Below are 13,936 nucleotides of genomic sequence, written 5' to 3' on the forward strand. Positions count from 1 at the left end.
ACACACATCAGCACTGATTATAGGTTAATTTGATATTGTTGTAGGTGTATGCAATAGCTAAGTTAGCTATACAAAGTACCAGATAGGTAACCATTTACAGTAACTGCTGTTACTTTTTCCTGTCAATAAACACCATCAGTCAACAAAAGATGTAGCTAATCATACCTTTCTGCAGCAGGTAGCTCTGCCCAGGCAGCTTTATCTTGTAGCAGGTTTAGGGACTAACTTACACTAACCACTACTAGCTAGTATGACTATAGCATAGCCAGTAACCAGGTACAGCTAGCTAGTCAACTTTGTTCAGTTGTTGAGTTTGTTATATTGGCATGCAAACTTTAAGTGCTGCATCTTAGCTAACATTAGTAATTTTATCTTCCTGTCACACTCACACAATCAAATCCTTTCTTTGTGCTACCGACCTAGGCTGTAAACACCCCCCTAAACAATGAATATTCTAAGAGGGGGTGTGTACATCCGGGTATGAACAAAATAAGAAACAAAAATCCCCAAATGTAATAAATTTTTTTGTTATTTGTTTTCCATTATTCCATGTCCAACTTTGACACAATAAATTAGAAAATACATTGACTTTGTTTTTCCACTCGGAAATCAAAATAAACTGTCACGCTCATCATAAGAAGGAGACCACTTAGAGTTCCACATGTTTAATAAATTTGAAACTCACCAAAAACAACACAGAAGAAAACGAAGCGTGACGTTCTGGGCTGCTCACAGGCAGCTACACAAAAACAAGATCCCACAATCACAGGTGGGAAAAAGGGCTGCCTAAGTATCATCCCCAATCAGAGACAACGATAAACAGCTGCCTCTGATTGGGAACCATACTAGGCCAACAAAGAAATAGACACATAGATATGCCCACCCAAGTCACACCCTGACCTAACAAAATAGAGAATAAAACAGGCTCTCTAAGGTCAGGGCGTGACAATAACGAAATGTACACGGACCCTGAAGTGCACTTGTAAGTTCATGTCCTTTGGTCCATGTTGTGACAATGGTTGTCTTCCACACCGAACTTTGGGTCCAAAGACTGAAGGCTTCCTCTTGTAGTCAGTAAAGGCCCCTCTGGCATTATCTTCAGTTATTACAGTCCATCCAATCATTGGTCTTCCCTTATCTGAAAAAGCAGCAGTTAATTACTGTTAATGGATGAGAAACATCAATACATAGATTGTTTAACCCCATGTGTATGACAGTAGTGCCTCTGGAGAGATCTGTAACCTACAAAAAAATGGTGTGGTGTCCACAGATGGCTGTGGATAAGAAACAAAAAAAATCTATAATGTAGCCTATACAACAACTTTATTATTTTAGTACAACATTTAAGGTTTTTGTAAATAATGTAGCCTATTCCTACAATAAAAACAACTTTTGAAGTGTGTAGAGTAGTAGTTAAGCCTATTAGGCTGCAACTCCTTATCATGACTAAGCAGATATCACTTCAGAAAATAAATAGTGCAAAACTCAACCAAAGAGAGTGGTAAATATGTAGTAAACCTCAAATAAACAGCTCTTAGACAGACAGATATTGCCTCTAAATATCCAGACTGGATTTATTAGCTTCCGCCCCAGTCGCATCATTACAGTACACCCACACTTCTGACGGAGCGGCAGTGTAGACACATTCAACATGCCAATGTGGAGGGGGTTCTGTGCTGTCACACAAAGGTTCCGTTTGTCAAAATCTAATATTAACCGTGCTTTACAAGTGCCAAACATGTGCCACGTGGAGAAATAAGTGACAATGATACAATGTTAACAATAATTTCCCTGCGTGACACAATATATCATGAAGTTGAATTTGTCTGCTCCTCCCAAACTTTGCAAACGATTGCAGCTTTCCTCGTCACACAGATAGTTGTGATTGCTGTTGGGGGAAGAGAGCGGTTGGGTACTGTTACCTTTTCAGCACAATTATGCACGTTTAAGTAATGTAAGAAGCTCTGTAATGTCAAAAGAACAGGATAAAGATACCTTCTCGCTCAAAAGAAACAGAGGTAATGCGCGTTTTTGATATTTTTCCCTTCCTGCGCGTGGTATGTTGCTGTCTGTGGGGGCACGATACGCTGCACACAAGTCTCGAGCATAATTACGACGTTGAAGGAGCTTATCGGCCTACCTCAAGGCCTTTGAAGTATTGAATGAAACTCAAAATAAATAGACAGCGCTGGCATTTTCAATTGAAAAAAAATATTGTAAACTATTAAAATCTAATTGACCTTGCTGACGTGGAAAGTTCGTCAAAACTTTCACTATCGGAATGTGTTCGCAATTGTGGAACTGCCACGAACTTAAAAAAATGTTTTTTAATGTAGCCAGCTGACTTTTTCTTATTGCCGTGAACGATATGGGAAGTGCATTTAAGTGACATCTCAGCGGTCAAAATATGACGAATCTTTTAATTTAGTTAACCGACTGTCTGAGACTTGAGTTTTACCTCTGTGGGACAAATTATGTTGCATAAACTGTAGGCCCTATTTATTTATAGTAACAAGATATAGGCTACAGAAATTGAAAACATTGATGATAATTAATCACATGCGCCAGTAGACGACTGTAGGCTATCATACAAGAGCTAGCCTACTGTTTTGCAATTATTCTTTTTTTATAACAATTACACAAACTAGCCCAGCAATGGAGATGTGGGTGGCTTTAATAGCATTGAACAACTGTTACATGTTTGACATATTTACAGAGCTGTGTGTATAGGCTAATAGATTACCAGGCCAGTATGACCCCCAGACCCAGTAGATAATAGATACCAGGCCAGTATGACCCCCCAGACCCAGTAGATAATAGATACCAGGCCAGTATGACCCCACTCCCCCAGACCCAGTAGATAATAAATACCAGGCCAGTATGACCCCCCCCCAGATCCAGTAGATAATTGTAGTGGCATAACAATCCAACACGTCTTTGTGATTGAGCCTTTAATGTACCTTTGCATCCTTGAGGAGCCTTTAGGAGGATGTTGGTTATCGACCGTGTATGAGGACTGGGAGGCTGTCAGGAGATCTATAGACCAGGGTTAGGCCCCAAATGGCATCCTATTGCCTATTTAGTGCACTACTTTAAAAGGGTTAGGTCCAGAGTTCCACTGTATTGATCTATTGTGGTAATAGACCCTGGAGAGGAGAGGAGGGGAGGCTACAGCTGAGTACTGGTAACCATACTTAGGTTACATGAATTTACAGCTTGCCGCATATCATAGGTGCAACTTGGACAACGTGATGGGGCAGCAAGCTGCCAAACATTTTAGATTCTTCTCAATGGAGAAGATTGGACCATTGAAATTGGGTTAAACTCCAAGAAAACAGTGTGCAGCCAGCCTTTCTTATAATTTAATCCTGACACTGCTTGCACATGGACTTCACGAAGGTGTAGGCAATAAGCCATTCATGAGAAAATTAAACAAATTCTGTGTTGTTCAACGTATTGGCATGCCACAAAAAAGTTTTCTATACAATGTCTGTCAGAGTGAAAAGTGTGCCTTGTAGTTTAATGGGAAACCTGCATTTTATGTGGCTGTATAACATTTTGTGTGGTTTTCTTTCTCAGGTAGAGATGGTGGGCTTGATGATCTAGGAGGGCCGGGTGTTCTGCTGGATAGCCCAGACAAGAAAAAGTGCAAGTCGAACACACAGGTAAAATACCAGCACAATAGTCTGACTTTCTGAGATTCCCTTTCTTTGTTATAGGTCGAAAATCTTGTGGTTTCCGATATTGACCAACCTCATTCAGTCAAACAATGCTATATCAAGACAAAACGAATATGCTGCTCACTTATTCATCAAACTTTTGAGAAGTTCTCTGAATGGCTGTTGATAGTCAAGTGTTTGACGCTGCTTGCATAGTTCTGTATCAACTACCTTTATCATTGCCTTTTCATGCTTGTCCCCAGGCTCCTTTCTTCGCTCCCCTATCCGAGTATGCTCCACCACCAAACCGAAGTGCCGACCACCTAGTGGCTACCAATCCTTTTGATGACAACTACAACACACCATCTTTCAAGCCTCTATCCTCTGGGAACCCATATTTTGGCCACCCGCACTACCCTAGCTGCAGTGGCTATGGCCTGCCCAGGATAGACCACCTCATGCCCAATAGGATGCCCTCTTCTTACAGGGGTCCCTACCAGATACGAAACCAGCTCCACCCTTTTGCCCAGACTCAAATGGGCATGGGGTTCAATCGACCCCCTGACTTTAACTATGGTTACCATGAAAATCCCAATTACGGTAACCATCCACCATTAAGTAACAACAACAGTAACATGCCACTTCCACCCAATCAGCCTTTTAGACCGGGTCCCCATGACAACTTGAATCAGGTGCATCTGCATAATGTGACCCAAAGCACTTCTCCTGACATGGGCCTGAGCTTTAGATCAGCAGTCAATCCAATTGGGAATCCACCTCCCCAACCCGGCATGGACTCTAGTCCTGGTTTTACTCGGCAGCAGCAAAACAACAGCTTTACCCAGTCCAATACACCCACACCTAAACAGGACATGAGTGAGGTGGTGTCAAGCAAAAGTACATCCCAGAACACATCTCCACGGAAACGAAGCCATGGCTCAGAGGAGATCATGGGTCAGAAAAACTCTGTCGACCTGAAATCAAAGAATAGAGGCGCGCTGGTCTGTCAGGGTGCAGGTCAGCCTAACACCACAGAGAAAATCAACGGCATCATCCACCCCATTAATGATTCCCTGAAGAAGTCCCCACAGTCAGGCAGGCACATGGAGGCAGCCCCCCTGGAGCGGAGTAGAAGCAATGGAGGTGGTGGTGTGGCCATCAATAAGACACTGATGCATCCCAACAGGCCTAGCCACTCCTCCACGGAGCCTGTGTTTCCATGTGGAGTATGCCTGAATGAAGTGAATGATGACCAGGAAGCTATCCTGTGTGAGGCCTCATGTCAAAAATGGTTCCACAGGGTTTGTACTGGAATGACTGAGACAGCTTATAACCTGTTGACAGCAGAGGTATCGGCAGTGTGGGGCTGTGACATCTGCATGGAGGAGAAAGGGGCACAGCTCCATAGAACAAAGGAGGTAACAGGGCAGCCAGCAGGGCAGCAGTCAACAGTTAACAGCGAGTGATATGGTCATGAATATGGGCCGACAGTAACATTATTCTATTTTACACTGGTCATTTTCTTTGGTATGCTTCCTTTGTAGGTGATTTTTCCTTATGTTTTTACGTAGGGTTTACAAAGGGTCACATTTTTACCATTTTGTTGTTTTATTTGACATTTGGTATAATTTGGATAGCAGTTCCTGTCCCGTGCTTAGACTGATGCAAAAGCTAGACTGAAGTTCTGTTTAATGTCATATGTATTCCCTATTTTTGGGCAGGTACCATTGTCAATGTTGATCACAATAATGTCATTCTCTTAATGAGGTCCTTACTGTTCCTCTCAACTTTCCTGGCTTAAGTTATTACAACATCAGTATGAGTAAGCTATCCGGAAAGGTTAACTGATTGACGGATGCAAACATATTCAACATTTTAATCAGATATTTTTTGCAACTTCTGTTATAGTTTGACAGATTTTGAGCAGTATGATTGTTTCCCAGAAAGTTGATAGTCACAGCTAGAGTGGTGTTCCAAAGCCATACACCTGTACTGTATGCTATACAACCAGAATTGGATCTGATACATTTTTTAGAAATGATTCGATACATGTGGGTTGTTCCACAAATTTGATGCCTTTTGAGATGTATAACTTGGTGAGAAAATGTTTGAAAGTAACAGGATTGAAGATGACATCTTAAAATCAGCCATAAATCCCCTTGTGACAGGGGAAATTGATGTTGTGTGTGCAACAGTGAGGGGCAATTGAATGCAAGCTTAAAAAAAAGTATAAATGTTCAAATATTTTTAGCCTGTCTAATCTATCTATGGGTAACAGGGTTGACGTGTTATGCTCGACCCACTCAGTTTCCCACCACAAAACACCAGACAATGGCCAAAAAGAGTAGAACCAGCTCACCTGCTTTTACACTAGGATTTGGCTATTAGATGTTCAATGTTTATTTTGTAAAAAAACAATTTTTAAATGGATCGTTTCACAATATTAAAACAAAAGTTCAGTTCACGTAACAGGGTTGACCTTAAAATGAGGGCCAGGTTTTTTTTTTTTACCTTAAAATGAATCACCAATCACATTAAATAAATAATCTTCAGAAATTACTTTGCCAAAGCAACAAAATAACTAGGGGTTTACAACTTGGATAAATCTTAGGGTTTAGTGGGTTAAAATCTCCCTGGAAGTCAGAGAGTGCACAGAGGAACATGTCAAAATTGTGGCACTTTAGCAAGTCTTTATTCATATTAAAAATCTGATTTGTTGAATTCTCCATGTGGTTTATATTAAAGGGCACTTTGAATATAACAAGCTTTTAAAATTCAATATTGGTGCACAATTTCTAATTAAAATATCAAAGGGATGCAAAATGCACTAATTTCGTGGAACGATCCATGTGTGTTTTTCAAACTGTTGATATTGAATGTATTTAGAGCCTTAATGAATTTAGTTTGTAAAACATTATGCAGATTAAGCTCATTTAAATGAACCTATTATATAAAAGACATGTTATACTCTAAAAATATGTTTTTAGTATGTGTGCACTTTGCTTTGCTCTAATTGTATTATTTTTGCACCAACATGATGCATTTAAATCAACATTTCTTTATATTTTGTTTTCATTTAGGAAAGGTAAAATAATATGATAATTAGTACTAAGAGATATGCTTACTGCATAAAGGGAAAATAACGTTGGTTCAAAATAAAACTTCTTTGTCAAATTATAGTTTCAAGCATGTCTTCCATTTTTGCTACTAGGGAAGGCAGTTTTAGAAGTAGTTTAAAGTAAACTAAATATATTTTCAAATTGTTTGCTTTTCTCATGTAGATTTGTCTTACTGTTTGGAGAACTTTTCATTAAGTTCGATATTGCAATATTTTGGTGATTCAACTATTTTCAAAATGTCTAATAAATCTATCCCGCCTACTTTCTATGGGAGGACATTGCTCAAGTTAGGCTTCAGCCCATCAGACATAAATATTGTTCAGAAATTCGTTTATATAGTGTCAGTCATTTGAAAAAAAAAAAAATCTAAATCTTCTATAAAACAAATCAAAACTACTGATCAAAACTACTCAACAACTTTTTAAACTACTCAATGTGGCATTGTGAATGTATACAGTACTGTGCTCAATTTTGTATAATGTAATTGTATCAATGTTTGCTTCCTTTTTTAACTGGTATGAACAAGCAGTTAATATTTACTGTTGATTCAGTGCTAACATCAGGATCAACAGCCTTACAAGTGTTTTGATACATCACTTCCAGATATTTTGCTTAATATATCAAGTGAAAAAAATGCATTTGTATGTTGTTGACTGTTAATTTATTAGCCATTTGTGATGTAGCTGAATATTGTGTGATCAAAATATTGATAATGTTTATAGGAATAATATATTATTACCCCATTCCTAATGAATTGATAATGGTTTTGAATCCGGTTTTATTCGACTTAACACAAAAATGGTCATGTACCAACAACAACAAAAATCATTTCAGAAGTACATTCCTTACAGAATAACAACTCCACTTACATATCTCGTTGTTTGCAAAGTGCAGTTAGCTTGATTTTCAAGTTCATTTTTCATAGATGATTGACAGCAGATGCCTTATTTTCTTGACAGTTTAAAATGTTGTTTATTGGTAAATGTAATGTATGAATAACCTGTATGCTCATTGTACATGCACATTAACTATTTGTACTTTTCCTACATCGATTGGCCACCAAAAAGGATATAATTTTCAGATGAGCACCTTATTATATTACCTTTAGGATATTGAATCTACCGGTACATGATATCAAATGTTAATTTCACTCGTTGTTACAACAATGTTATTGTGGGTTTTATGAAAATTATGCAGAGGTATATAAAAAAATGGCAAACAGGACTCAATTGTGAGGTCTGGTAGTAGATTAGATATGAGCCTCTGTAGCATGAACAATATGGTTTAATTTCTTCAATGACCTAAAGCTTAATTTGTTTTGTATTCTGTTCCTTATAATGAATGTATGCAATAATAGTACAGATTCCACAAACTTTTTTTCTAAATTGACAAACATTTTATTGTAAAACTTATTTTAATAAAAACAACTTTGAAATCGTGTCTTCGCTTTTATGTGTGAAATTTTGGGCTATCAGATTTACACCTTCAAAACAGACCTTCAAAAATAGCCCCTTAGAGCACTAGGAACACGACATCAGAACATTTAGAACTATCAGATATTCTTTGCTTCAACCCTTCAAGTCCAGCTGGGCTCTAGGATCTGATGGAAGGCTGGCCTGGCAGTGGCACTTTAACTGGCGCCAAACTTTGAGACAGGAAGTACACAAATCGTTCGCGGAAACAACTTTATTTCTTCTTTGGCAACCGCCAACAATGTAGCTACTACCACCACACAACAATTTAGCAAATCAAAGTTAACTATACAATTGGTTTGAAATGCCTTTGATTGTCAAAGATTACACATGGACACAGACAGAAACGATTGTTTACATAAATGTACCTTTAAAAGGAGTAAAGGTTGGGAAAGTAGACATATTTTCCACAGACGAATATCTGAAGGTAAAAGTTTTTGGGAAACACCCTAAAGCTAGCTAGCTAACGTTAGCTAGCTACCTATCTAAATGTTGTCAACAGTAGTAAATGGTCAATTGCTTTGGTTTGTCTCCTTCATTTTAGGTACATTTCCCCCCGTTTTTATTTGAAGCCAACCAGTTTGAGCCGATAGATGACAAAAGCACAGCAAAAATTGGAAATGGAGTTGCAGTTTTCACATTGCAGAAAAAGGAGACAGTGGGAGCACCTTGTGATTACTAACAGTAAGTCATTAGCTAACAGCAATATAGATATTAGTCTAGTTAGCTATGTAAGCGTTAATCGACGAGGGGCTATGTATTTGAAAATAATAAATGACATGGAGACGCTTTAGCGGAGTGGAATAAAACCTTCCATAGAGTTGCATTATTTTCCAGAGAACGCATTGAGAGCCCCGAGTTGATATCCCTTTTATACCATGGCTATACTTTTGCTGGAAATGTGTTCAACATCCACTGAAGTAGCTAGCAAGTTTACTAGATAGGCTAGCTACAGTAGTTGCCTTGGTAACCACACAAACAGACTTACTAGTTTAGCTAACCAAACCATTAGTCTTAGCATGCTATTATTGAAATCGAATTCAGCAATGCCAATAATGTTTTCAATTCGACTTTTACTTTCAAAAGCTGCTCCAACATAGAACATGTAAGAATGAACTAACGCCATTGAATTCTACCCTGCTGATATACCGTGCCTTATAGGGAAATAATGCACGCTCTAGAATGCACGCTCTAGAATGCCCCTAAAGCCTAACAGAAACAACTATTCAACATTGTCATGGACATGGGTATAAAGTAGCTGCAATACATTATGCAAAGTAGTCACAGTATTTTACAACTTAATTGTATGTATTACATTTGACCCTGATTAGTATTATTCCACAAAGAAGATATTATAATGTGTTTATCTGTGTTTATCTGTTTTAGATGACAAAGACAAATTGAGAGAGATCAGGTATCGAGCACTCCTGAAAGCCCAGATAAAGCTTGCTGCTGAGTCGAAAGCCAAAGCTACAAAAACACAAGAAGAAAGAAAATATGCACTGGAGACCATGATGATGGTGAGATACACTTGTCAAATATATTCTGTGTAATTTGTGCTAGGAATACATCTTAATTTTCAGTTCTATTATATTTTCAGCTTGAAGAAGAGGGGAGAGCCAGGATCCAGAAAATGAAGGATGATGAATATGAGAAAGCAACAGCAGAGTTGGAGGCATGGAAACTGAAGCAGGGGCAAATAGCAGAGGGGGAGGCCCAACCTAAGCTACAAAGTCAGAGAATCAAGGTTGACAAACAAAGCAAATCGGAAAAGATACATGTACCCAGAACATCAGACCGATGCAAGGTCAAGCATGGTAAATAACTCTGGTACAATCAAATTGTACATTCTGCAATCATAAGTTTGTTGACACCAGTTCACACCACGAGTGTTTCCCACAGCCCTACGAGAATCAAGAGTACCAGAGGAGGAAGAGGTATAAACTCATCTTTTCCCTTTCCACTTTCAAGTATTAACCAGGTTTTTCATCAGTGAATCTTTGGAACTGTGGTTTATTAAAGGGCAATTCCGCCACTTTTCAACCTCATATCCATTATCTGCAGCACCATACCAGTGTCTACATACTGTTTGTTAAAAGAGCACGTTTCTGTGATCTGTGGTTAAAAAGATAATAAGAACGGTCCTAAAAAATGCTTCTCTGTGACATCACAGGGTAGGATTAAAAATCAGAAAAACTGATTTTCAAATCCTGCAACGAGTTTCTTGCCAGAGGGAATGTATATTATTGCTCCCCACGTCACTGTGAATCGCAGTATTTGAAAATCACTGTTTATAAAATGTTTTAACTTTTGATTACGTCGTCGGGTAGAACATTTTCACTTAGAAACGTAGAAATGCGCCAATTTCACATATGTAAACACTGGTATTCTGCTGGAGATAATAAAACGTGATGGAATTGCCCTTTAAGTATGGGTATTGATTGCTTTGTCTTTACTGTAAACTATGGACACGGGATGCGTTTGTCCATTCTCGGTTCCATATTGGGAGGTAGCATCATGTTGTGTTTAATTTTTACATTTTATCAAGCCAACCCAATAATATACATTTTCTCTTTGGAACAGTGGCTTCAGAAGCAGGCAGAGGCCAGAAGGGCAATAAATGCAGACCTGGCAGAGCTGAAGGACCTGACAGAAGAAGAGAGGAACCCTGACTGGTTAAAGGAGAATAAGTAGGCTAATCTTGTCAAAGTCAGTGATTATCAAACAATTAAGTATGTTAATATTAAATGTCTTCCCTCCATGTTTTTCAGCAAATTATTTGCAACAGGTAACTACTTGGCTGCGATCAATACTTACAGCCTTGCCATGAAGCTTAACAGAAAGATTCCTGCCATATATTCAAGCCGTGCTGCTTGTCACTTGAAACTAAGGAATCTTCATAAAGCCATTGAGGATTCCTCTTGGGTCAGTATTCATCTTCCTTGTGTAAATGTTTTATTTTACTCAACAGCATTGGTAAAAGAGATAGTTGTATAGAACATGACATTACAATGGTTCTTCATACCCACAATCTCTGTTGATGCCACCCGTGGCTGGCAATGCAGGTGCCAGGACAAGAGCCCATGTAAGACGAGGCACAGCTTTTTGTGAACTGGAGTTCTATACTGAAGGTCTGTGCAACGTCAACAAGGGCATTTCTCAAGCCTCAAAGATACATGGCTCCCCTTGGAACTTTCTATTTTAGTTTTAGACCTCATTGTCATTCATACTTGGACATGTGAAATGCAAAAAAGAGAATACTTTAAACATTTAGTTATAGCACCTTTTGACTTTTTCTACGGATTTAAACAAAGTTCCATATTGGGCTCCGTAGTGGCGCAGCGGTCTAAGGCACTGCATCTGTGCTAGAGGTGTCACAACAGACACCCTGGTTCGAATCCAGGCTGTAACACAACCACCCGTGATTGGGAGTCCCATAGGGTGGCACACAATTGGCCCAGCGTCGTCTGGGTTTGGCTGGTGTAGGTCATCCTTGTAAATAAGAATCTGTTCTTAACTGACTTGCCTAGTTAAAGGTTAAACATATTTTATTTTTAGATTATATTTTGTTTGTTCTGCCCAGATTGAAAAGCCTACTGTCGCCTTGTGACTGAAATAATGCAGCTGTGGATATCCTAGGCCAGGAAGTAGGGACAGCTGGTTTAGCAGACTATCCCTACCATGGCATGTGCAGTCAGCTAAACTTTTAATATTCCTTGAAAAGATTGTCATAGGTCTTCAAGATTACCAGGCTGCTTTGAAGATTGATCCTCAAAATGAAGCTCTACAATCTGACACACAAAATTAGACAAATCATCCAAGGGAGTGCACCCTGTCCTGAATGAATAATACATGTTTAATACATTTGTATATTTTTTTGCAATGAGGAACACTTTCAAATGAATGCTGATAGCCCACCTGTTCAATGTGTTTATAGTGATACAATAAAAAAATAAAGTCAAACATTGTAACTTTCTCCTGCTATTAGTGTTTCTGTATAATGTCACATAACATAAGTGCAAGTAAAAATATGCTTTACTTTGTATGTAGAATGATACATGCATATTGTAGAACTTAAATGTACAGCTTTTATGTGTTTTCAGGACACCAATCATTGTCAATGGAGTGAAGGTCCACCGGGTAGTTTAATCAACACTAAGACAATGTTATACCATGTCAATCAAATCAGATAGTGTTTTGCAAATTAGGGCAGTCATATACCCTGCTTCGATCAAGACTTGTATTGAATGCATTGTCACGTAACATCCCACAGTTCCCAAGGTCTTCCGTGAATCTTTGAAAGTGGGTGGTAGGTACAGGGTAATGATTCAAATGTTGGAGGACTAACACCATAGTCACTTGAGGTGGTCTTGTGGGCTTTGCCCATGGCACAGGAGAATTGTCTTTAACCACTGAGGTCATCATACATGAGAAAACAGGGTTTGCACACAGGGCTCTGCTTTGTTCCTGCTGTTGGGGAACCGACATTGGCAACAGTCTACATAGAAGGTTAGGCGATGAAAAATAAAACACAAATATCAAATAGTCCAGGGTTTCCCAAACTCGGTTTAAGCAAAATACAACAAAGATTATGGATACTAAGAAGATACTGGTCTCTCCGCCTTAACAATGGGAGTCGATGTCCAAAAACCAGCACGCCTATCCTTTTTTTGGATCGGTTGATAGATACATCTCATTATTTTAACACTTTTTTAAATAGTCGATGAGGGTTGTTGACGTCGACCGACTGTATTCAATGTAGAGATGTTATGCTACTAGCCTCATACCATGAATATGCATAGCCATCTCGAGACAACTCCGATATAAAGTTTTTTTTTTGTCAAAGTTGCGGGGATGTCACGTGTCGTAATTATATCAGAACAACCTGAGCATTACGAAACTAATATTCATTTAAATAAACCTAATGTAGCAAATAAGCCATTCATTAATTTCCCCCCTCCGAGTTGGGCCTAACTATCTCTTTCCTTCTTCCGCTCTGAATATCAGCATGCGTTATGACTGGATTTCCTAAACTCGGTTGTGGGCCCTCCCCGCTGGGTGCACGTTTTGGGTATTGCCCTAGCACACAGCTGATTTAAATAATCAAAGCTTGATGATGAGTTGGTTATTTGAGGGGGGGGACTGAGTTTGGAAAACCCTGTTTTACGAAACACTACAAGGTTCAGACAAACTTTGTAAACTCCTAAAGTAAGACTTACCTTGATAGTTGGTTGGTGAGGACATACCTGTCATGGATTCAGAATGTTGGTTACCGTAGCTACCCTCCTTTGCAACGGTTTTGACGCGACAATTGAAGTAGATGTACTAGATCGGAAGGATCAACCTCCTTGCTTAATTTCTCTTCATTCTAAGCCTTGTGTGTATTATTATACAAACCTTACATAAAGTTGGGCGTACTGAATAAAGCCAACCCATTGACATATATTCATTGCAGTAGACTAAAATCATGAGTTTAGTATGTTTGTTTACATCTACGCATGTATTTCTCAGCTGGTCAATCACGTGATCCAGAAACCATATCATATTGGGACCTGTAGTTTCCAACTTTGGCAAACGACATGTGCTCACTTCATGCAAGCTCAAAATTAAATCTACAATTCCCCCTCGTCATTTAACACGTTGTTCAGTTTTGCAAAGGTCTGTGTTATTAGCGTCATGACAGCAG

The 13,936-nt window shown here is 38.9% G+C and overlaps 2 protein-coding genes and 1 long non-coding RNA gene across 6 annotated transcripts; 2 read left to right on the top strand and 1 right to left on the bottom strand.

Moving 5' to 3' along the window:
• Positions 1-649: 649 nt before the first annotated feature.
• LOC145864230 (uncharacterized) lies at positions 650-2,300 on the bottom strand. Its single transcript, XR_014382827.1, has 2 exons — positions 1,996-2,300; positions 650-1,138 (listed from the first exon to the last, which is right to left on the bottom strand). It is a non-coding gene; the product is annotated as an uncharacterized LOC145864230 (long non-coding RNA).
• Positions 1,866-8,218, top strand: LOC106587430 (pygopus homolog 1-like). Its single transcript, XM_014175817.2, has 3 exons — positions 1,866-2,018; positions 3,580-3,665; positions 3,923-8,218. Exons 1-3 carry the CDS (start codon positions 1,970-1,972, stop codon positions 5,123-5,125), a joined length of 1,338 nt encoding a protein of 445 aa, XP_014031292.1. The 5' UTR covers positions 1,866-1,969; the 3' UTR covers positions 5,126-8,218.
• A 268-nt stretch (positions 8,219-8,486) lies between these two features.
• Positions 8,487-12,225, top strand: LOC106587431 (dynein axonemal assembly factor 4). 4 transcript variants are annotated; one of them, XM_014175818.3, is made up of 8 exons: positions 8,487-8,677; positions 8,795-8,934; positions 9,637-9,770; positions 9,851-10,067; positions 10,153-10,187; positions 10,834-10,940; positions 11,022-11,175; positions 11,975-12,225. In XM_014175818.3, exons 2-8 carry the CDS (start codon positions 8,844-8,846, stop codon positions 12,056-12,058), a joined length of 822 nt encoding a protein of 273 aa, XP_014031293.1. In that variant the 5' UTR covers positions 8,487-8,677; positions 8,795-8,843; the 3' UTR covers positions 12,059-12,225. The 4 variants fall into 4 exon arrangements, with proteins under 4 accessions (XP_014031293.1, XP_045564095.1, XP_045564094.1 ...); XM_045708139.2 differs by lacking the exon at positions 8,487-8,677 and adding an exon at positions 11,316-11,381 and having other exon boundaries at positions 8,681-8,934; XM_045708138.2 differs by lacking the exon at positions 8,487-8,677 and having other exon boundaries at positions 8,681-8,934; positions 11,316-12,225.
• The last annotated feature ends 1,711 nt before the right edge of the window (positions 12,226-13,936 follow it).

This window comes from Salmo salar, chromosome 26 (genome assembly GCF_965601325.2).
Source record: "Salmo salar chromosome 26, fSalSal1, whole genome shotgun sequence".
NCBI lineage: Eukaryota > Metazoa > Chordata > Actinopteri > Salmoniformes > Salmonidae > Salmo > Salmo salar.

Coding starts and splice junctions, on each gene's coding strand:
- LOC106587431 (XM_014175818.3), top strand. CDS start 8,844: ATGACAAAAGCACAGCAAAAATTGGAAATGGAGTTGCAGTTTTCACAT. Junction 8,935..9,636: donor GCACCTTGTGATTACTAACA/GTAAGTCATTAG, acceptor TATCTGTTTTAG/ATGACAAAGACAAATTGAGA. Junction 10,188..10,833: donor GAGTACCAGAGGAGGAAGAG/GTATAAACTCAT, acceptor TCTTTGGAACAG/TGGCTTCAGAAGCAGGCAGA.
- LOC106587430 (XM_014175817.2), top strand. CDS start 1,970: ATGTCAAAAGAACAGGATAAAGATACCTTCTCGCTCAAAAGAAACAGA. Junction 2,019..3,579: donor CTCGCTCAAAAGAAACAGAG/GTAATGCGCGTT, acceptor TTTCTTTCTCAG/GTAGAGATGGTGGGCTTGAT. Junction 3,666..3,922: donor AGTGCAAGTCGAACACACAG/GTAAAATACCAG, acceptor GCTTGTCCCCAG/GCTCCTTTCTTCGCTCCCCT.